At 38.4% G+C, this 25,006-nt stretch overlaps 1 protein-coding gene across 1 annotated transcript in view; it reads right to left on the bottom strand.

The window, feature by feature from the left end:
- The window catches only part of CWF19L2 (CWF19 like cell cycle control factor 2), an 84,349-nt gene that overhangs the window by 54,129 nt on the left and 5,214 nt on the right, over positions 1-25,006 (bottom strand). Inside the window, exons 2-8 of the mRNA XM_056328705.1 lie at positions 14,651-14,761; positions 13,797-13,916; positions 12,249-12,356; positions 9,806-9,925; positions 8,200-8,293; positions 6,961-7,076; positions 4,703-5,418 (exon numbers count right to left, since the gene is read on the bottom strand). Of these exons, the coding sequence (XP_056184680.1) occupies positions 4,703-5,418; positions 6,961-7,076; positions 8,200-8,293; positions 9,806-9,925; positions 12,249-12,356; positions 13,797-13,916; positions 14,651-14,761 (1,385 nt within the window). The remainder of the gene's footprint in view (positions 1-4,702; positions 5,419-6,960; positions 7,077-8,199; positions 8,294-9,805; positions 9,926-12,248; positions 12,357-13,796; positions 13,917-14,650; positions 14,762-25,006) is intronic.

Raw genomic sequence — 25,006 nt, forward strand, 5'->3', positions numbered from 1 at the left:
TTTGCATCTAAAGATGTTGGCTGATATGGTAGAACTTCCACAGAAAATTAACTGGTACCATTTTTAAAATACCAGGTCTCCTTAGAGAAGCTACAGCTAGTAATTAATAGTATTGTATCTTAATTTTAATATTAAAAGTCAGTGTATGAGTTCTTATGATAATAAATAAGGTCTCTAAGAATTATTGCAAAGAGGCATCAAACAAGTTTGGCTCTTTTTCTCTAACCCTAGGAAAGACTAAGATATTTTACTTTCAAAGTCAGTTGTTTAACACAAGAGACACACAGAATACAGTTATGAGGGGGGTGCAGGGGGAGAGAGAGAGAGAATCCACCCACTACTCAATATGGTTAACCTAACCCTGTAGGGTTTGAAGAATGGGAGAACTTTGAAGATGGTGTAATCTTTAACTGCCAGATCACCCCAGCCCTGAGGAAATTACCAAAGTTACTTTTGTCTGTTTTGAAGATGCTCAATCCAAAACCCAGAAACTCAGCAGAAACACTTACACTAACTTCACCAGAAACAGAACCCTCAAAGATGAAGTTCTCACTTCTCGTTAACCTACACTTTTCAAAACAAGGCAGCCTATTTCAGTAAAGAGAGCAAGAGGTGTTTATTACTTCATACGTGCTTTTATTAAGTGGTGCTAATGTTTGAATCACCGCCTGAACTTTTTGAGACTAGAGACATTGTTTTGATTTGCTTTTTATCTTGTCTCAAATTAAACTCTGAGGCAGTCACATTATTAAGTGTGATTTTCAGCAAACGCTAGCTGGATGGACTTTTCCTCTGGGGAGATCCCTTGGACATCCAATCAGCACTTTTAATTAACCTGTGTCATAACTGTCCAAAACACTTTGATTTATAGGCTGAAGAAACTCTCTCTGTGCCTTAGAAGGGATAAAATTTACAAGGTACATTGTCAGCATGAAAGATGAGGAACTGAACCAGCAACACCTATTAATCCAAACCTTCACATCAATGAAGATTTACTTTTTGTGACTGACTGACAACACCATAGAAAGAGTACATGTATTACAAGACTTGAAACTTGAGGAAGAATAATAAAGCAGCAGCTTATAAATTATTCCCAACAGATAACTACCCCACATACCCAAACCTGAAATGTTCCCAAAAGCCAGGATTTTCCACACAATTCTACAAAAAAACCAGACAGTTCTCACTGAAAGAAACAGGAAGACAGGTCATATGCTATCTCAAACACACAGAAGCTAAGGAGTTAGAAGTCAGCTTAAAAAAACATAGAAATAACTAAGTCAATAAGCAGAGGCTATATGGTTTTCCAGGCCTAAGTGATCTCCACTTTACTAATAAGTCAGCTCAGTAATTATATTGGGCTAAGAAATACAATTAAAATATCAAAGATGATGCACAATTGGATTTAACAGTAGTAAAACAAAACACACAAAAGAAAATAGCAGGTAGTTTCTATGCTTAGATCTCTACTGTGAGGAAAAGAAAATAATTATCTTCTCTATCATAATAATTCAGTTAGTTGAACTTCAATAAGCAAACCACTTCCATACACAATCCAGTTTCCCAAAATCTGCAGCTCTGTCCAGTCACAATTTGCATTGCACTTACTAGATGCGGTAACTAAAAGCTGAAAGCTGAAGGTACAGGTTTTGTGCTTGCAATAAAAAAAAAGAAAAAAGTTCATCACCATTATTTAACAAAACATTATTTAACAAAAAAACCCCAAAAAACACCAACCACAAAAATAAGACTGTCAAGGAACAGTTGCTTCTTTTATGATAAAAACAATGAGGCAATGGCATCTCTAACTTCTGCTCAATAACTCTATGTTCTCCTAGGTCTGGCTGATGTGGAGTCTGTGTTTTTCATAGTAGCCCGTAATGATGCTGTGCTTTGGAATTAACTGGTGACAGTGCTGGTAACAGACCAGTGTTTTGGCCGTAGCTGAACAGTGCTTACCCAGCCTCACAGCTTTCGCTGCTTCTCACTGTACACCCCCAGGAAAGAGGCTGGGGTGGGGCAAGAGGCTGGGAGGGGACACAGCCAGGACAGCCACCTCGTACTGCCTAAAGTGATATCCCATGCCACATAACATCACGCTCAGCAATAAAAGCTGGCAAGAGCAGTCTTCCCAAAGCAGCTGCTGCTCAGAGACTGGTTGGGCATCAGTCTGGTTGCGGGAGGTGGCAAGTGACTGACTGCCTTTGCATCACTTGTTTTTGTCTCTTTCCTTCGCTTCTTAAACTGTCTTTATCCAGTACATGAGTTTTTCTCCCTTTTGCTCTTCTGATTCCCTGTGCAGGAGGGAGGATGAGCAAGCAGCTGGGTATGCACTTTGTCACGTGCTGAGGGCATCACACCACACACGCAAAGCAACACCTGCCTCCACATCTTCCCCCCCCACCGCAACCCCCCCCCCCAAAAAAACAAAACAAAAAACCAAGATGCAGGGTCTTCACACAGTCTCTCTCACTCAGTCTCTGCATTTTGGACAATCACCAATCCAAACCAGCAGTTCACTACAGTTAAATAAAGTATACTGGATGTCAGAACTCCTATTTGCCATCAGCTGTACAACACTGCTATTAGGTCTTGCTTTCTCCTTCTGGAAGTCATAGAGGAAACAAAACTGAGAATGAAGGTAGACTTACTAAAGAATTATGTGTCATTTACACAGACTATTAGGTGCCAATCCTTGAAGTTTTGTTGTTGTTTTATTTTTAAAAAAAAACATGATATTTAGGATGAAAAGTAAGACTAATCACGCATAATCATGCCTTTTTATGTGCACAAAAGAGTCATAACAGGGTGGGTTTTTTTCCCAGACTCATAGTTCTAAGTGTAGATTTCCATATTCATGGAGTCTGTGCCTGAACCGCAGGCAGATGCACTCTCCCAGCTCATCACACATCCCTCCTTACATGAATAACTACGTTTCCTTATGGAAAGCAACACGCTACCCAAAGCAGGCAGAAAACTGCTGTGGATTGTGCGGACCTTGTACCTGAACAAAGTCATGAACAAGCCAGGACTCAAGAGCTGAGGAAGTCTCATAGGCTTCAGCTCAGACATACAGGGATTCATTCTAATCAGAAGTTTAAAAAGCACATTTAGAGCGGCAAACCCCAGCACTTCAGGGCAATATCTAGAAAAACAAGGAGAACGACTAAATTTGAATATCTAATAATATCTCATACATTACAGGTTTAATGAGACAAGATCTTTTTTTCAGGATAGCTAAATCAATTATAAAGGCTTCTTTCTCATTTTCCAGCAAAGTAACACCTAGGCAAATCCTAAAATAAACAATAAAACAAGACATGACAAACACGAGTAGGATTTCCCACAGTGCATACAAACTATTCATGCCAGAATCCAGAACTACTCCTCTGCCATGATATTTATTTAAACTCATGGGGGTTTTAAAATAAATAAATAAGAGAAATTGTTTCCTTGATGTTCGCTTAATCTCCCTACTATCAATGTAAATTTCATTGGCTCCTATCAAAGTAGGAACTATCACAAGTAAAATGTGGAAAAATTACTCAACCTATACAACGCAAAGAATTGTGTAGACTAAGCTACCTGCTCCTAGTTAGTCATGCTCATTTTTAATGTACAATTTTTCTTTGTAAATACAGAGTGAGGAATCTGCAAGTACTACATGTAGGAACAGTTGTAAATAAAATAAATACCTTTAAGGTACTGTCTTGCTATTAGAATCCAACGAAGTTAAATTCATAACCCCACTATAAGTTTTTTTCTGAAAATAACTGACATAAGCCTATAAGAAAGAAGGAATTACACTTGATCACATTTCATCAAATGCTGTTTCCAGCCAAATCTTACCATCCTTCTTCATACTTTAACCAAGAATATTTACTTGTCCAGCTTTCCCAAGCAACTAAATAACACCATCCTGACTCTAAAATACTTTTGCACATGCCTGCTTGTTATTGGGAAGGTCTGAAGGAAAGCATTCACAGTAATAACCACACCACTCCTATCACTGGAAGAACCAGCAAGCTGGTAATACTGGAGAACAGGTGGCCTCAAGCAGAGCAAAAGCTCAGCCATCTACAACTTACTTTTCTGATGACCTCTCCTTACAAATCTCTATTGTCTTTCACTAAAGCAAGTCAGGCAAACTGAACTTTCTACTATATATTAGTTTGCATTTCTCTTCTGACTACTATTCATCTCTCCTCTTTTCCACATAAAATGTGCTTTTCTAATCAATACCTTTAACTAGTTTTTATATGCCACTACTTTAGCATACGAGTTCATCTCACAGGTGGCAAACACATCCCTGCTGTATTAATTATTTCAGTTTTTAGTCAGCATTTCCTAACATTTCAAGTTTGTCTTTTACAAATTCAACAGCAGTTCAGATACTGTTTTGCAGGATTTTTGCCTAAGGGGCCAATTTTACTGCAGTATGACCTAACATCAGAAAGAAGCAGAAAATATTCTAACATAAGCAATTCTCAAATATGCTGACAAGACAGGACAAGTAGAGTGTGTTCAATTACTTCTACAGTGGTCCATTTTAACTGCCCCTAGCTGGGAGGCTAGCTTTCTTCTAATTGAAGGGATCTGATATGATCAGATCTAATACTCTACAAAGAAGGCAGTGTTTCCAGTATACTTTGCCATGAAAAATACAGCAAATAAAAGACAAGTAAACATGTTTGTAAAATACCTAAAACATGATGTTTTACTATCGGGTAACATTTGTTTCTTCGCAGATATATCACTTGGGTAGTCCTGTCGCGACTCCTCTTTTTCATCACTTCGAGTTCTTTCCCAACTATTGTCATCAGTTTGTTCCCTAGTACCTGATGATTTTTGATCAGATGTTAATTTCTCATTTTTATCTCCTGTGTGTGTTTTGGTCCACAGTGCAGTATCCTCACTAGGTTTTTGGAAACGGCTGCCCAAAGAACTATGAACCGGCAGTTTGGAAGAGGACTGCTGTGACTTGTAGTCTCTAGGTGCACTGTAAGAGGATAAATCATCTTCAGAGGGTTTCAGAAATTTGTGTTTCATGTTGCTTAGAGATGAACTCTTTTCCTGGCTTCGTTTTTCATCAGAGTATTTTTCTGTTTTGGAGCTGCAGCCTCTCAATATTGAGTCTGTGCTACTGTGTCCATATTCTTGGTCTTCTCTTGATATATCTCTTCTGTAACCTTTGTCTTCTTGTGCCCATCCCTTGCCATACTTTTCCCTAGTATAGCCCCCAGACATGTTCCTGTTATCTTCATCTCGTGTCTCCTTCCTCATATGGTGTTCTTTCTTCTCTTTCTCATTTTCTAAATAGTCAGTTTTCTTCCATCTTCCACCACCTCTATGGTAATTTTCCTTTCTGGATGCAACTTTTTCAGCTTCTTCTAATCGTGACTGAAATACCTCCATTGACTATAAGAAAAGGAAAAAAAAAAAACCAAAGTCATACTGCTTTTAAGAACATGGGGTATTGTGAACTTCCCTACAAAGTATTACAAGAAAGGCACCATTCTGTGAAAACGAGTCACTGTGCAAAGGGGCAAGGCATGAACAATGGAGTGGAAAGGAAGACCAGTACAAAAAAAAAAAGGGAACTTACAGCTCCATGTCTAACATGCTCCGTTGGGAAGGCTTTCTGATCCCTTCCCTTGGACTAGTTCTACTTTAGAGGCACAGGATGAAAGTTAAAGTGCTTAAGCACTCCTGAGAACAGGGTCCAGAGCCTCAGAACTGTCTCCTCCTTGCAACCTGAAGATTAGGGGCTTGAGCTAAGAAGAAAGGCTTCCTCCTTCTTACTCATGAACTTTGCATTTATGCTCACCAGATGCTCAGCTTCTACAGAACCAATTGACATTGCCAGTAAACCATTTTACAATCTAGTTAAACTCTTAAAAACACAGGATAGCAGGTTCAAAATCTTTAGCTTGAAACAGGCTCTGAGCCCCTGTCTCTGGCTTTCCGGACAAATGTTCTACCCATTAGGCAACTATGCAAAATGTGGACTGTTCCTCTTCCCTCTTTTGAGCTGAAGTAAAAGCCACCAATTACTTTCCCCACCCCCCATCCCCCTCTCTCTCAAAACATTACACACCAAAGCATATCCAGCAGGGATCTCTTTCAATCACTATCCTGTACTTCGGCAGCCAGAGTGGTTCATGCTGTTTGAACTCTAGTTTCTTGAGAAAGATTCTTAATAGTATTCATTACAACCACTGGCACCAAGTAATTTCTACCATTGATGAAACCAATATGGTGATCAGCAACCAGGAGTAACTACAATTCAGTTCCAAGACAATAGTATGAAGTCATACTGTCTTATCCAAAATTTCCACAACAAAACCAGCCTAATCAAAAAACCCACAGAAAACTCAAAAGTTATACTATGGCCAAGACTTAATACCGCACGCCTTTGACCAATGCTTTTAAAGACAATAATACAATATGCAGGAGGCTTTAAAGAGTTAATGTTGTTATGGCAGACTGTTCTATTAAAAATAAATTGTGAAGACACTTAAATCCTTCAAAAGCAAGCAAGCCAGAAGATTCATGTTCAGTAAAATCTAACACAGCTTTCCAAATTATCTTGGCATTGTTATTGTCCACAATGTGCACTATTATCTGCTATGCGCAGAACAAAATAGATTTTCTAGTATACATCATAACTTTGGAAGCACTGAGGTACTTTGTAACTGGGATCATTTGAACCTCCTGATGTGGAAGATAATTATTTTACATTTGCTATAGGACCCCATATATTAAAAAATACTTAACAAAAAATATATAAAAGGCTGGGCAGCTTTAACCTATTCATCACTTGAGAGAAGCTTCAGAGGCTGGTTTTTCCTGCTTTTTTCCTTATGTCTTACACTACACATTAAATTTTTGTGTCTTTACATGAATGTAACCTTTTCAAAACATCTATTAGTATGAAAAAAATTAATTGAAGATCCTTACCCCATATCTCTCAGCCACAATTTCCTCAAAATTTCGTTTCTCTCTCTCAGCCTGCTCTTTCATCCTTTGGTATGATTTTCGTAACCAACTTAATCCAGCATCTTCAACCACTGTAACTAAAGCAGAAATCAACAAGAGGTCATTTTATATCTCAGTATGTATTCCTATTTAAGCTTACAGTCTGTATGTGACAGTGAACCTTCACCTAAATTTAACGTAAAAATGGAAGGGGTGCAAAAGAAAAATAGAATATAATAATACAATTACATGTTTTTATGAGTTACTTCTGGATATACCTTAGTAATACCACTGATTTAAGTTTCTCTATTTCATCATAGAACGCAAAAGCAGTTTCCAAGACAGGAGTGGCATATGAGAAGTTGTGGGTTTTTTTTATGAAATTAAAGAACCTTCTTATTGTTTCCACTTTCTGTGTCCATTCTCTGGTATACCCCCTAGATACCAACAAGTGCATTCCCCTTCTCAGAAAATTAATGAGTAACCCATTGCTTTCCATTTGAGAATCTAACAGTGGTCTTAACATTCAGGACACAGTCACTGACACCTGTCACCCCTTATAGATCGCTGGTTTCTACGACTCCTAAAAGTGAAGCTAATGGTTTGCAGAACAGACTGCCCACAGGGAAAGGCTCCCAAAGAGAAAAGCCAGGGACACTACTGTTCCCTGTTGACAGAATACAAGGACTCTTCTTAACACATAATAAATGCTTCATGACATTATAAAAAAATGTTTTTCTAACTGCTCTTGCTGGAAATAAATAGGCAGGATAACCCTAGGGTATGGAAACAAGTGAAAAGGTTACAGAAATAATATTTTTCACAAACTGCATCTGTAATGTACTTCATTTCAATGTGACACAGAATTCTGTGGTTGAATATTTTAAAATGATAATTTGTGTAATGGAATGAAAGGAACCAAATAAGATGACAATTTATCTTGTCTTGGTTAAATCATGCTTTCCTTTAATTAGTCAAAAATTGAGAATTTCTTTAAAGATATTGAAGGTCAAATCACTCAAGATTAAACAACACTGAAGAGAAATTCTGCAAAACAACATACAATTATATTAACTCAATATTCACTACTGAATTTTCATCCAAATTTTACTTTATTACATGCTATTCATAATCCCTTTAAGCCAACATTAGTAGTAACTTGTTAGCAACACAGAGACCAGAGACAGAAGTCTAAGATTATTACTAAAAGTTGCCATTTACCTTTCTTAACTGAAGCTGCTTCATCCTTCTCTGGTGGCAAACCTGTACCACCATCTTTCCAATAGGGATTGAGCTCTCTTTCAGATAGCATGGCCTAAAACAGAAATAATTTTGTGTGCATAGCATATGGTTTGTATTTTCTAGAATACTTGATAAATTCTGTGAGATTTGTGTGGGAATAGAACGGCTTACTCATGACTTGTGCTATTTAAACACCAGTAGAAATAAACGTCACTCGCCATCCTGAGTCAAAGCTCTCAAACATGTGCTTAGCTGGCACCGTTTTTACATAGAAGCAGTTTTACTGTCTGGCTGCATTGCCAGTGTAGCAGTATTACAGACTTGCATCTGAAACACTGCTGTTTGCAGGGCTCTTACTTCTACCTCAAGTTACTGCTTTTCACCCTTACAGCAGTTTGCTTTTTGTCATTCTGCCACCTGACCTCAGGAAGCAGGCAAATTAGTTCACTGGAGAAAAGGGTTGATTAGGCATTCCAGCACTGACAAAATTTTGCATTTGTTTACATTATATCATCAACTCCTCTCCACCACTGGCAAGCTGTGTGCATCTGTTGTATATGGTTTTTTGAGTATCAAAGAAAGGACAGACATTCTGGTGTACAAAACACGGTATAAACCCACATAGAGAGCAAGTGGTTGGGTGAGAGAGTCTAGAAAAATCATATTCTTCTAGAATCAGGAATACATACAAATTGTCATTAACTGTATAGCACATGCTGACATTCTGGTGTTTTAAGATCTGCATGTTAAATGGTCCTTCAGCAGTTCAGAAAAAAATGTTTGGTGAAATATTATGTGGGGAAAAAACAAAGAAGATTAAACCCCTCTCAAAAGACAATAACCCAAGCACTGCATACTACTCAAGAACAGTGCCAGGTCAATCTGGTTCCTAGCTACAACGTAACTGACTGGAAAACCTAACAGCAACAAATGGTCTACTGTGAGATCTGTGGACAAGTAAATATTACGTAGTCATCCCCAGCTATGTTTTCAGATCAGACTACATTGCATTTAAGGAGCTGAATAAACAAATGAAGCAGCCAGCAACTGTATGTAAAGAGAACTAATCTAATGACAGCAACCCCTTCCCCATCTGGGCCCTAATCCACCCATGTGTTCATGCACAACTGCAGCATGAAAGGCACAACAACTGCTCTGAATTCTTTCTTCAGGAAAAATCAAGCCTCAGCACCTTTTGCTTAAACACAGTGCTTAGGTAAGCTTTTCTCACACAAAACAGTGGTGCTCCTTTCACACACACACCATGGGGAACAAGGCCAGATGAACAGTATGTCGCTGTTATTAAGTAAAATGTCTTGGAAGTCCTTCAGATATTACAGACCTCAGTAAATACAAAACTGGCTTTCTTCTTACCTAGAAGACGGTTTAAAGATTTCTTTAAGTCTGCTGTATGAACCCCTCCCATCTCAAACAGAACAAATAACTAACCAATTTAATTAAAATCACTATCATGCAACACACCAGGCATTAATTTAAAAACTATACTGACTTATGTATTTGAACCAATTCATTGGTTCATTCATTGCACAAAATTTAGTAACATGCAGCAAAAAGTTCCTCCTACCTGCTCAAGTTCTTGAGCTTTCTGTCGTTCCAATATTTTTTCTTTGTGCCTTTCACCTCTGACAGCCGCTACTGGTGTGGTTTTCAATGACATGAAGTCTAAATTCATCCATTCTTCTCTCTTTACAATAAACAAAAAGAATCAGTCTTCATACTGGCAACAAAAACATGGCCTCGGTACAAATCAAACCACTGCAACTACTGACAAATGTTACCTACGATAAACAGTATTGGTTTTACAAGCACATGGAATATTTTAATGAAAAGCAAATATGATTTTAAGAACCCAAATCTTTCAACTTTTTAATATTCACTTACACAAATTTTATAAATGTATTTCTGTTGTTTGAAATACATCTTCACAATGTATTTAAGACAATATGCAGGCCTGATAGAGTGTGGATGATTTGCTTAAATGAACACTGTTCAACTACACCAATCTCTTTTCACCTTGCTAATTCTGACTTCATTACCTCTTACAACTCTTTTAGCATGTACAAAATCTGCAATAGTAACTGAGCATAGCTAATACCTGAGATTCATCTAACTGCACTAACCGCATCCTCAAATTAAACAGTTACACAACTAAATTCTATGAACTGTACCCACAATAACAAGTAGAAAACTGCATTTACAAAACCTAAGCCAGACCAAGGATATCTTAAAAATGAGGACAACTCTCTAAAGAGAAGTAGCATATAAAAAGCCTAGATATACCTAATACCTTTATACACACAAAACCTGATGGCTCAAAAGAAAGCAGTTACAGACACATTATGAAGAACTATTCTAAGAAAACAAGTATTTGGAACACTTCTGTGGACAGTATAGGAACAAAAATGGCAGGATTACACCTATTTTGAAATACGTCCTTGCAGAAAATTCTTCCTATCTTCAGTAGGGTTCAAGTATGAGTTGTCAATCCAAATAGATGTTATATGTCACACTGTCTCTGTTATTTAAAAATTATATTAGACAACACACAAGAGTTTCCGAGGTGGAACGCAACATTCCACTTCTAAGATCACCTCTAAGAAAGAGAAGGAACTGAAAATAATCTATCTGTAAGTGTTTCAACAGTATCTATGCCCACATTAGCAAGCAACGTGGATCAGAAGTTGTGGATGTGCATGGGACCTCTGGAGGTCATCTGGTCCAACCTCCCTGCTCAAGCCGGGTCACTTAGAGTCAGATGCCTAAAACCACATCCAGATGGCTTGTAAATATACGCAAGAATGGAGATTCCACAACCTTCCAGGTAACCCGTACCAGTGCTTGGCCACCCTTACAGTAAAACACTGTTTCCCAATGTTCAGACAGAAACTCTTCTGTTTCAGTTTGTGCCAATTGCCTCTGGTCCTGTCACAGCACCACTGAAAACAGCCTGACTCTCTTCTATACAGGCTTCAGATCTGTGGTTTGGGGATTAGTTTTTTGGGTTTTTTAAGTAAGCACTCTGGACTAGTCCAAAACTGGTCCCATGGAGCACCGTAGCTGCACTTTAAGAACGTATCTTCTAATTTAGTTTAATCCAAAAAGGAGATGCATTTACATGCTCCAAGACTTCTTCCTAATGTAAGCCAAATACAAAAAGTAGGGATGACCAGGAAATTCCTTTCAAAAGTACATTCTTTGTCCAAAAATAGACAAGCCCAGGGCATACATTATACAAGAAATGCTTGGAAAAAACTGGTTTTGCACTATAAATTACCAACATACATAAGAATTTGTATTTCATTACTTTATACTTTTCCAAGAAGGCAGATATGATTCAGAGATGGTTTTAGTTCTCGTAACAAGATGCACAAATTCAGAATGAGAAACGAGGCCTTTTTTTGAGTGGAATTAGACACTAAACTAAAAATCATCATTTTCACACAACTGAGGATGTCGTGATATGTGACTACATTTATGTTACTAAAATCACAGCAGTTCATTTCAGAATGACTCCATTTTCCAGAATAAACACTACTTACGGGGCACGGAATTCACCTAGGAAGATCTAAAGAGGCACTGATTCCATAAATATTGTTGCTGAACAGCTCTACATCTCTCTTCCTTCTATCAGTTTAAGCATTACAGAAGCAAAAATTCAACTGTAGAATAGCCACTGAAATTATGCAGAAAAAATAACGTCTAGTCAAAATCTTTAAGCTGACCTCTTCAAGAAAAGCAAACTAAATTGCTAGAAAGAGCCTCAAAACACAATTAAAGGAATTGGTGATAGGCAACTTTAAGTCTAGTACCTTGTTAAATACTAAGCAACTACTAGGTAGAGAAGTCTTCCGATGAATGAAATGTAACATCTACCTAGGTAAACAAAGGCATTTGTCTGTAAAATATGTTTTGTTCAACACACTGCAAGAGAGCTGTCAAGAAACCTAAGCACGTCTCACATTTGGTCATGCTGAATTTATTTCTGGAATAGTTATCAGACTACTCACCTGCAGTGAGGGTTCTTTCACAGCGTCTGATTGCTTGTTGACCTTCCAAGCCTTTTCTGTGTTATCTGACTGTGATGCATTTGACTCAACCCATTCAACTGAAGAATCCTAAAATAGAGTTTAACGTAAATAATAGTAAGACCTTAAACATTCTATTATGTGTTGATAAAATGCAATACTTACCAAGTATATTGATAATCAAATTTGATCTTGATTAGCATTACCATTATAATACTATTTATTACTTAAAAATACTGATAATAAAAATAGAATATTAATATTCCCATAGGAGACTGTCCCTTCATAATCAAAATATTCCACTATAGTGTTCACAGGCCCATCACATCACAGTGTATAACACTGATTCATACTGGCAGTTTATTAGCATAACACCGCTGAAATTAAAACTGTCAGAATAAAAACAAGCCCCTAACTGATTGTTTTTATGGCATTCCAAAATCAAATAATAAAAATACCCTAAACTCATTACTAGGTATGTTTAACATTAAAAAAGTAAAATCAGTAACACAGTACAACATAAAGCACTGTACATGCTATCTCCTCCTATTTTCATATCAAACTTCCTGCACTTGCAAACAGTATACCGAGATTTTACACTTGAAGCAAATAGGACCCCACTGAACACAGTTTCTTTGCTCTTTACATCAATTTGTCATGGGAATAACAGACTTTGGATTGAAGATATCAGCCAGGACTATGTTGTATCCTAAGTCTCACTGATGTAATCTGAGGTGTTTTGATGACTCCCATGGGAAATGCACGACAGTTGTGCCTTTGGTTACTTCCCACACTGAAAAATAGTTCACCTCTGATACCAGTCCCTGGAAAATAAATCTCATCAAACTGCATGTTCTTTCACTCAATAAAACAGACTCTGAAACAAATAAAAAAATTCTAATTAAAAACAAACCAAACCAGTGCCACCTGACTTGCACAAAAATGCTGGGAGGATGCTTTATACAATGTAGCCAGAAAGCAGCACCCAGATTTTTAATACAGTGTCCGTACTGTTTTGCCAGAGTGCCCCTCAATGTGAAGGCACCTGTTCACAGATTCAAATGCACAAGTTTGAGCCTTACTTCAGACCCCCATACAAATCCTCTGTTGTTGGGAGTTTCCATGGTTGAACATCCACAGCGATAGGCAGCAGTAACTCATGCTTAAAATCAAAGTCAAGTATGTGCAATTTTAGACACATCATTCTACCATATACTGACTACAGGGAAACTTAATTTTTCCATTCTGTCCTAGAATGAGGATTTTTTTCAACTTCTCTCTGCTGAAAAACTATAAATCCCTTAGTTCCCAATGAGTGAACGCAGTATTACAAAATTCACAAGCACTCCCATAACAGCATCTTTTAAATTGATTAAATACTCTGTATATGAAAAAGACAAACTTTGCCACAGATTTTTCACAACAGAAAATGGTAAGAGTCGTAATTTTACTAACCATATGTACCCACAGAGACTAAAATGGTGCAGTTTTAAAAATGTCCTTTAAAGCATTTTAAAGTTTCTTACTCACCGAAGAACTATCAAGTAAATCATCCTTCTTTTCAGATTTTTGTTTCTTACTCTTCTTCTTTTCTTTCTTAGCTTTTTTTGAATGCTTATCCTTTTTCTTTTTTTTCTGCACAGAATGTTCCTGCAAGTAAACATTCATAAATGAGATCCAGTAAACCAAATCACCCACATACACGAAAAACAATCACAACCTACTTACCAAACCACACTGAAAAAGGCAACACACACACAGCTGGGTAGAGTTACATTTTCTTCTACTACCCTCACTCTCTCTTCTGTTGCGGGGGGGGGGGGGGGAGGGGGGGGGGGGGGCAGGCAGGGAGGACAAGACTCACACCCATAACCAATTTTTCTTCCCTCTCTCAATATTTTTTTCACTGGAACTAAGGCACTATAACTATACATAGACTATCCTCCACCCTACATTTATTTTGGTGAAATTATTTCTTTGGGAATCACTGCATCATCAATACAAAACTGTCCTTTGTCGGAATACCTGCACAGATTTCTACACTAAAAGGCTGTGATATTCAAAGGTTCCATTAAGGCTTCTCCTGTGAATGACCACAAAAGGGACTGCTACAAAGCCTTGGATTCCCCAGATTTCTTCCCACAGGACTATTCTTGTCTGGCAGTGCTTGCTCTTTTGCATTTGATATCAACTAAAGCTGGAATCGAATGACAGAAATTTTTCTTTTTTTTTGAGTAGAAGATTATTTCTACTTAGAAAAAGCTAATAAAGAATTCAGAAATCAGATGGTTTTTAAAGACAGTCTTAAAGCCCTCAAAGCCTTTTGTTCATATGAATATGCTGTAAAGCTAACAACACAGTTCAATGATTTAGAGTTCTGTCACCTTTTCCAGTTGTTCCACACGTTCATTCACATCAGCAAGCATCCACGTATCTTCACCTCGTAGATGCTTTAGCATATTGCGCTTCTGCTCCTTTTCATAACTAAATTTGGCCTAAAATGAACAGAGAAGAAAATCAGGCAGAGTTCTGTAGCATGCACTTACAGATACACCTTTGTGAGCCACACAGACACAACCATATAAAATATTGAAGACTTCTCCTTTTAGAGGACTGCAATAAAAATCCTTTTGGATTACATGTTGAAGGGGAAATTTAGCTAAAACATATTATGCATCCTCCTTCCTCAAGCTACAGCTTTGCAGCTCCTCTAGCACTGATTTCATCCTGTCATCCTAAACAAAAGTGATACAAAGACATTCAACTTCCATTCTTCATTTCAAGAAGTCCTCTGTTCTTACAACCTTCACGAACTGTGTATTATATGATATACTAGACTTCTGATTTTCCATTCCAAAAGATTGTCTGGGCAATTACTCCATTACAAAGCACTGATCATTTACTGCTTTGTTAATTTGAGTTAGCAAGCCTGTCCTTGTCCACATTCACCTTTGAAAATATCTCAGCCAGGTGTAAAGTTTGGAACTGCAGAAGTCCATACAAATGCTCCCAAGGAGTATACAAGTGTATAAAGATTAGCATTTTGGGCTGCAGAATATGCTTTCCTTTCTGGTTATGGAGATAAACTAGAAATACTTTTATTATTTCTGAAAAAAACAATCAACATTGCAGACAGTTTCAATGCCTGAAAAGGTTTTTTATAAACTACATCAAAAAAATAACCTTTTCAGCCTCTGAAGTTCCCTCTAACACTTTCAGCAGAAACATGACTTTCACAAACAAATTTACTTAAATATAATTGGTCATTAGAAAACTCTTTATCCCAAAGTGCACTATATCACTACACCTGATTAAAAAGGAGGAAAGTTATTTTATATTATTACAACCCTAATTGTGTGTGAGGTAAGTCTTGCAAGTCTGAGCTTGGTTTTGGTTTTTTGTTTGTGGGGTTATTTTTTAAATAACTGAAGTCAAAGCAAAAACTAAAAGTGGAGTTTGGTTTTCATCCTGAATCATCCAGTTTTACCAGAAAGTGTTTTCAATCATAAACCAAGAGACTGCAAACAAGTTTAGAAAAGACCACTATTAAAAAAAAAAACAAAAAAACAAAAAACAAAACAACCTCCCACAACTCTGGACATTAGAAAACCCATTGAGAACCTCTGTAACAAGTTCTAGATACAAGCCTGTGCACTGCACAAGGCAATAACCTCCCTACCACAGGCCAGTTTCTCTTTTTTGGTAAGTCAAGAAGGAAATCTGCAGCTTTTGTACTGATAGAAAACAAGGCCTGCAGGAGGATGACCAGTATTCTGTAAGGGTTCAAATGAACAGAAATACATGCTAAAAAATAAGATATTTTTTTTTTATTAAAAAAAAAAGCTAACTCACAAGGCAGGAGTGCTGCTTTATTTTTGAACATTTTTGTTAGCAATATTGAAAGTGGCACAAAGAACAAAAACACACTACACATTGTGCCCAAACAAAGCACCCTTTTAAACCTTCATCATCTACTTTCTTAGAAGCCCCAGGTGATAAACTTTCTAATGCACTTAAATGCAAGTAAAGCAAGGCTGCTATCCTGACTTCTTAATTTTAAAAGAAGGGACTTGGCAAAACAAAACAAAACAAAGTTTACATCAGCTCAAATGAAGAGGCCAAGACTAGGACTTCCATCTCTAGAATGAAGCTGACAGCCTACAAGGGTGAATGCTACATCTTAAAATTCAAAAAGCAGGGATAAATAACGAATGAGTTAAGAGCATGCTGGTGACATTTATTTAAATATCAAAAGTTTTCCAGTTTTTAAATAAACAAAACAATAAAAGGATAAGCAGTGCTATAATCCAGTGAGAGTGAAATAGCTATTAAGCGTAACATAGGGTCACCAAAACCACCCGGGACTCAAAAAAATGCAGGTATGTTTCCTGCTACCTCTCCATGACCCAGAGAGCTCACTGGCTAACCCCGGCCATCCTAAGGCATCTGTCCATCGGGGACAACACCCTTGAAAGCTCATGAAGAAATCACCGACTGGTATTTTCTGTTCTGGTCCATACAGATGATGATGGCCCTTCTGTCTTAAAAATGTATTCATCTGACTGAAATAAAGTAACCAAGCATGCCACATTGGACAAGTGAAGGGTAATAACCTCAGCTATCCGACTCACAAAACATCGACAAGCCACACATACACAAAACATAAGCTTATAACTGGATAGAAATGAAACAGGACGTTGAATATAGTTCTAGACGGGAAAACCACAACAAAAACAGACTGCAACCCTGTTTCCCCCACAAGTAAACATGAAATATTTGCCAAGACTTAGACTGGGAAAAGGACAAGCTTTCTGTACACTCCATTTCACTTTTGCTTGATAAAGACCTGCAGTGGAGTCAACAGTTCCATTCCACCCCTTTAGCAGCTCTTGGGCATATAAATCTATAAACATCTCAAAGGCCAATCAAGATCAGCTTGTCCACATGCTTTCATTTAATATGCTCTTTGCCTGTCTAAGAAGATTTAGCCTCTTATCCTTCTCTATAATAACAGGTATATTTTAAATAAAATTATTTTCTTCATATTACCAAAGTTACAAATATATGTTGCATAAAATGAAGTTAACATAAATACAGTACAAATGGAGCTTTCATACTTCTTATTAGAAATATCTATTACCTAAGAATAAACAGAAAAAAAACTACAGGCAAGTATTTAGGTAATTGGGATACATGATCCTAATAAAAGACATGCATTGTTGTTTTGCCTGAAATATACAAATACATAGTCCAAACACAGAATGACTAGAAATCATCATCAAACTGCAGACTGTCTCCTGAATACTAAATGAAATGGGATTAGGCAAGATAGATCTGCAGTGGCAATACCACCAGAGTTAAAAACAAACACACAAACACAAAAGCACCAGGTGAAAGTTTGTTTCTTCTTAGGCAAAGATATAAAATATAAAAGATTCTTAACCATATCTGTATGTAAAATAAAAAGAAAGCTGCCTAGAGATTTAGAAGGATGAAAGGAGTTGTATTTAACATGAGACTAGAAAGTTAGCAGTGATACCCTCTGATCCTTTCTATCTCTTAAAAACTATCCAGCTTCCTCTACCATCAAATTACAATATTCATTTTTTATTGTTGATGAATACTTTCCCCTCAGTCACACACACAATTATTTCAAATACGAGGGGAGGAGGAAAATCTGTCTACACTACTTTATCAGCTCTTCAAACCTCATTTTTCTATTCCACTTGTCTTTTATAATGACACAGGGCTTCCTAGCATTTTATAAAATGTAGAAAAGGAAGAAAGGCCAGTTAAGTCCCCTGTCAGACCAATTGTTCTATGCTGTGAAGGCCAGCTCTAATATCTTCACATTTCTCATCCCACAGGAATTCAAGCATTTCATTCACATTAAGATTCATTAATACTTCATGATACCACAAAAATATCCAACAATTTATCCCTTCCCTTTTACAAAAGAATACTTAACAGTAGGTACATTTTTGGTCACCATTGCAATATTTTTAATTTCTTCTTCATAAATCTAGGATGTTACATTTCTGAAACACCTCAACTTCAAAGTAACGCATTAATTATGCAAATGGCTGTGCATGCTACACAGGAACACAGAGGACCATTAAAAGCAATAACCTGTCAGTAAGGGCAAACATCGTGCTATGTTACATCACCCTAATGAAGTTATTCATAGTCTCTTTTGCAGCAAGCACGAGATGAAGTATAAACATACAATGGTTTGGGTTAGAAGGCACCTGAAAGATCATCTAGTTCCAACACCCCTGCCACTGGCAGGGACACCTTTCATCAGACCAGGTTGCTCAAAGCTCCATCCAACCTGGCCTGTTGGCCTACTGATCAAGGCTCTGAAAGGTCTATAAGGCTGGTAAGGTGCTATAAAAACAGTAATTACTGTACAGCACTATGTTAGCAATGTTTGCCAAGGTGAACAGAGCCACACTTGTGGTAGTATTAACCGCAAGCGGGCCAAAGGGTCTTGGATTTCACAGCCCCCATCTGAATGAGGAAGGAAATCAATTTCAGGGAAAGCTTTCTGATTTTCATTAGGTGGGTCATTAAGGCCAGCCTGCATGGTTGCCGACAACAGTATCTGCTAGATGAATAATAAAACTTGCTCCAAACAGCCTGTAATACACTGCAAACACAAACACCAAAAGCTGTAAAAATTACACCACGCCACCCCAGAAAGAAGCAGAAAAAGTCAAAGTCACTGCCAAGGTCTAGGTCACACAATAAATGGAGATTGTTAAATGCCAATCCCTCAAAGATATCCAGAAGGGTGGAGGGATGTCACCTAGGGAGGAAAACTTAAAACACTCCCACCCCAGCTCACAGAAACCCTGACCCACACTGTTTCCTGATCCTAATTTTACCATTTCAGCTCTCACCAAGGCTGAGAAAATTTTCCATGCTCCTACAGAGACCTACAGACACCACTTCAATTTCCCATCTTTAACTGTGGTCAACCTCTAGTTCTTCAGATGATAATCACCACCATTCGATAGCCAATTTCCTGGATGTAATTCGTAAGCATGTGGAGGAAAAGAAGGTTACCAGGAGCAGTCAGCACGGATTCACCAAGGGGAAATCATGCCTGACCAACCTGATAGCCTTCGGTGACAAAATGACTGGCTGGGTACATGAGAGAGAAGAGCGGTGGATGTTGTCTACCTTTACTTCAGCAAGGCTCTTGACACTGCCTCCCATAACGTCCTCACAGGTAAGTTCAGGAAGCGTGGGTTAGTGAGGTAGATTGAGAACTGGCCGAATGGCAGAGCTCAGAGAGTCTCGCTGGAGGCCTGTAGCCAGCGGTGTTCCCCAGGGGTCAGTGCTGGCTCCAGTCCTGTTCAACTCATTAATCAATGACCTGGATGAAGGGACAGTGCACCCCCAGCAAAGCTGCTGATGATGCAGAACTGGGAGGAGTGGCTGATGCACCAGAAGGCTGCACTGCCATTCAGCGAGACCTGGACAGGCTGGAGAGCTGGGCAGAGAGGGACCTCATGGAGTTCAACAAAGGCAAGTGTAGGGTCCTGCACCCTGGGGGGAACAACCCCATGTACCAGGATAGGCTGGGGCTGACCTGCTGGAGGGCAGCTCTGCAGAGAAGGACCCTGGGAGTTCTGGTGGGCAGCAAGTTGCCCATGAGCCAGCAGTGTGCCCTGGTGGCCAAGGTGGCCAATGGGACCCTGGGGTGTATTAGGAGGAAGATGGCCAGCAGGTCGAGTGTATACTTGAGCATACACCGTTTAATGAACGGGTCCTCTTGCAAAAGTGTTTTCCCCCTCTACTCTGCCCTGGTGAGGCTGCATCTGGAGTGCTGTGTCTGGTTCTGGGCTCCCCAGTTCAAGAGAGACAGGGAACTACTGGAGAGGGTCCAGCAAAGGGCTATGAAGATGATGAGGGGACTGGAGCATCTCCCTTATGGGGCAAGGCTGAGAGCTGGACCTGGTTAGCCCAGAAGACTGAGAAGGATCTTATCAATGCATATAAATACCTTCAGGGTGAGTGTCAGGAGGATGGGGCCAGACATTTTTCAGTAGTGCCCAGCGACAGGACAAGGGGCAACAGGCACAAACTGCAACAAAAAAGTTCCACCTGAACATGAAAAAGAGCTTCTTCACCTTGAAGGTGACGGAGCCCTGGAACAGGCTGCGCGGACAGGTTGTGGAGTCTCTCCTTCTCTAGAGATATTCAAAATCTGTCTAGATGCAATCCCATGCAACTTGCTCTAGGTGAACCTGCTTTAGCAGGTAGTTGGACTAGCTGATGTCCAGAGGTCTCTTTCAACCCTGACCGTTCTGTGATTCTCCATCCAAAACAAGAAAAATTCCCTTTTTCTCCAACAATCAGAAGAAACTACAGCACAACACCAGATCAATACAGTGTGACAAAAATATCCAACACTGAGTAACAACTAAGCTGCTCTAATGGCTACCTGCCACTGAAGAGCAGGGCTCCGTTCCATTCTCTCCACACTCCCCCTCACGTGTTCCCACCACCTTCCCTGCACAGGCCTGTCCCTGCAGTCCGGCCTCAGGGGAAGTCAAGGACCATCCTGACACAAAATGAATCCCACCACCAGCAGGGTCTAGCTTCCTGCAGATCAAATTTCCAAGCTACTCCTCTGGCAACACCATCAAGGCTACCAGTTTAAACACAAGGAAAGAGGGAAAAAATGTGCACTTTGGGAAAGAAGTGTGTAAAAAACTCCTTTCAGCAACAGAGTAACAGCTTTCTGTTAGACAAGTTCAAAAGATCTAACACCTAGCCCAGTCCTTCAGACATCAACATACTAGACCCAAAATCCGAGTAATGAGCTTTTCTTTCTAATTTGAGGACCAACTCCCATCCTATCATAGAAACCACAGAAATCATTTACCAGTTCTGATATTCGGCTATCAGAAGGGTTACTGTGGACTGTATTACCCTCACAGCTTCCATCACCCCGAAGCTCAGGGCCAGAGAGCCCTGCTTACATGACTGCTTAACTTCAATTCTTGCAGTTCTGATGCTTTTATACCAATTCTCTACCTGAAAAACACACCCATTTTTGTGAACGCTTAGACTATTTTTCTACCCTCAATATTCTGATCATTGTTACATCCACAAAGCTTTCCTGAGGAGGTCAGCAGTTGAAACACAAGAAAGGGCTTAGCTTCCACCCCAACTTGCCAAATCACAACAGAGTGCTGCCTGTACCTCCACCTCCCCCAGACACAGCCATGCCAGCTGGAAATGTCATCACTTTTTGTCATTTTCACTTGCCAAAAGGCATAGAAGACAGGTCATGAAATTACCATCACTTAAATCGTTTAAGCTTCTTGTGATCAATAATCATTACAGAACAGTCAGACATGAAATTTAAAGAGCAGACTGTAGGAGATGTCAATCTTCATTCAGAAACACCTGGGAGATAGTAACTGTTTCTGCTGGTACAGCTGCAGACAACACAAACAGATGCACTACAGTAGCTACTACTGCTAGGAAAGTGCAGGCAGATACTTCATGTTAATGTAGGACCTCTCCACTCCTGTGGCAGAGCAAGCTCTGAAGGAAGGACTTACAGAATATAACAATGAAGACATCTGTCTTCATCACTCGCCTTCCGCAATGGCCTGTCTCTTAAACCAAAGATGTTGCTTGCAAAAATGCATACAAAGGTGCTTTGTCAAGTCTGAAAACCTTTTGTGAAAAGGCAGCACTCATTTCTCAGGGCTGTTAATCTCCTAATATTACTAAGAGATTTAAGTGAGTATAGTAACACTGACAAGCTTATTTCCTTCAACAGGGAGAGTCAGGGATATAACACTTCATAAAGGATTTAGAAGGGAAAGAACAAAAGGAGATGCTTAGCATTAGAGCACAGAAGTAACTTGCAACAAATAAAAGCTCTATAACCCCTAACAGTGATACGTTTTGCTATTAATTTCTGTCTAAGGAGAAATTTCTGTAATTTTCCACTGAAAACTAAAGTGTGAAATACTGCCAAAGCATTCCATCACCTCAGCAAATACTAGTCACTGCATCAACCCAATGGTTAGGCTTTTATGAGGAAATATCTGATCATACTTCACCAGGACAACCTGCTGATTTCACAGCTTGTTTAGAGCTCAAATACAGTGAACTCAGTGACATTGTTGCACATTGGGTTTTTTTTTTTTACATTTTAGGTCCTCTTTTCAAACAAAATAATTCAAAACATGTAAAACAAATACAAAGGTAGAAGTCTAAATCAAAAGCATCAGACAAGATGTTTCCAAAAATAATGCCTTGCACATATCAAATCAACTTTTTCAGAAACCTAAACAAGTAAAACTAAACACAATTTGTTGTTTGTGCAATGAACTTGTTTCAAGGCATCATTTTATTTACATTGCTTAAAGAATATACCTTGTTTGACATATTTATCAACACTCAAGTTTGTTTGTTTTTTTAATCAATATGTGCAGCTATCAAGAGAAACTTGTAATCTACCAGTAATCCTTAAAGAAAAGACAGGATTTTCTGCACAAGGAATGGTCAAATCACATCACCCTCAGAGACTGAAGAGTGTAAGGCTCAAAGTCCATGAAAAAAAATAAGTAACAGAAGAGCAACCCTGAAGTGCATGTCATAGCACAGACACAAGAATAATTCAACACTTAATAATTCCTAGTTTTTATCCAAAAAAAAAGCATTCACGTCTATATGAAAACTGCACATCCCTGGACTTAATCAAAACTCCTATCAGATTATTTTCTTGTTCTTAACTTGCAAACTAAAACAGTACTGTCATGAACTATCACACTCATCAAAACAAGACGCTATTTCTGGAGCTTAATAACAATTTGCATGTCAACACTTAATTATTTGATTACTGATCATTATCATAAATATTACCAGCTGCTGGCTTTTACCAATGCAGTTGGGAGGACAGACAACACAAATAAAAGAACACGTTTCCAAAATTTAAAAGAGAAATCTCTATTGATGAGCTGGCTGCTATTTTGGTTCTTCAAAAGAAGTATACATACATAACCAGCAAAACCCATGAAACAGTAAATAAATTTTTAAAAAAATAAATCAACAAGAAGCAACTTCTTCTGTTCAGCTTGTTTTACAAATAAAAGGTATTAAAGAAATTATTTCTATAACTGTTTCAAAGTCTACTATATATTTAATCTCTTGATTACTGTGGATATGGAATCTGCAAGAGTGAGCCAATCCCAGATTCTTCTACTAAGCCCAGTTGAGAAGCAGTACTTCTGAAGAGATAGTGAAGGTTCTCTCAGACTCCTCAATGTCCTACCAAGAACTAAAGAGCTCCCTGTTATCTTAGCCTCAGCTACATAATCGACAGAAGATGGACTAATAATTTTCAATATTTCATATCTAAAAGCTCCTTAAGGTGAGTTGGCTGAACATCTCATCTTTCCAGAAAGAGAATTACTGAAGCACAGTCATTTCTCCAAACTTCTCGGATTATCAGAAGTGAAGACCTATGCAGCTTCCCAATTGTCTTTCCCAAAGCAAAAAGCAGGAGCTTCCAAGATTGCAACCACCAAATAACTGTCTTGACTACATTCGCCACACATGAAAGTCCCTGTGCACCTTTTTGTCTTTGCAAGCAAGACAGTCAAAATGCACTGAGATAAATCCTTGCAGTAGTTTTCTCCCAATTCTGTTCCATCACTATAGCAGCAGATAGTCTAACCATAATCAAAGTAACCTAAGTAAAGCAGAGAAAGTCAGTACACTTAAGACATTAATCTGTTCTCACTTACTGATACTATCAATAATATACATACCTTAATGAACAGACTAACATCTGTAGGAGTTCATAAACTTCAGAAATCATTATTTTCTTCAAATGAGGACTGGTTTTCCTTCCTCAGTAAGAAGCAAAGAAGCAATAAATCCCTACCAACTGATTTGCCATTTGCAACTTTTTTCCTGCATAAAACTTAAGGCAGAATATCCCCAAGGGGAGGTTAGGTTTTTTTCATTTGTCCGTTTTCTACTTCTTTTTCTGAACAGACAGAAGAAAAGAAAGATTTTCATGCCTGCTCATGACAAAACCTGTTTTTAACTTAATTCAAAAGAGAGTTTATTAAGAAAAGTTCAAAACATAAAAACCAAAACCGGAGTAGCTAAGTACAGACTGTCGCTAGATGTGTGACACAATGGGGACAACATCAATTACTTAAGCTAAATATAGAAGATTTAACCTCTCTATCAAATGCTGTTTTAAATGGTACTATGTTACCATTTTTTTCCATCTCCAGCCTTTGCAAGTCACAGTGTCTCTCAACTTCAACAATGAGACAAATGTTATTCTGTCAGCAAAAAGGTGGCAGTAAGTCAGTTTCATCTCTGAAAAGCAGACAGCAGAGTTCTGACATGGCAACTACAATACCCTCATGATTCCATGTTACAAAACGTTAAAATGATTTTGCACAGAAATAACCAAGTGGCTATACAAGAAGTCTTTCAAATGTCGCCCTTTGACATATTTTAATATTAGGTTATTTGGTCCATAAATGGAAAGAGGAAACATGCAACAAGGTTTGGGTTTGTTTTGTTTTGTGGGGTTTTTTTAAATTTCATTCCTAAATTTCTCTATTAGGCAAAACAGGGATAAAGGAAACTCTATAGCCTTCTTTGTCCCACATCAACTTGAATAGAATGTAATGCTTATTATACACTTTTGCTAACACATTCTAAAACTCTGGTACAAAAAGGGG

The sequence above is a fragment of the Falco biarmicus genome, chromosome 2, assembly GCF_023638135.1.
Source record: "Falco biarmicus isolate bFalBia1 chromosome 2, bFalBia1.pri, whole genome shotgun sequence".
Lineage (NCBI taxonomy): Eukaryota > Metazoa > Chordata > Aves > Falconiformes > Falconidae > Falco > Falco biarmicus.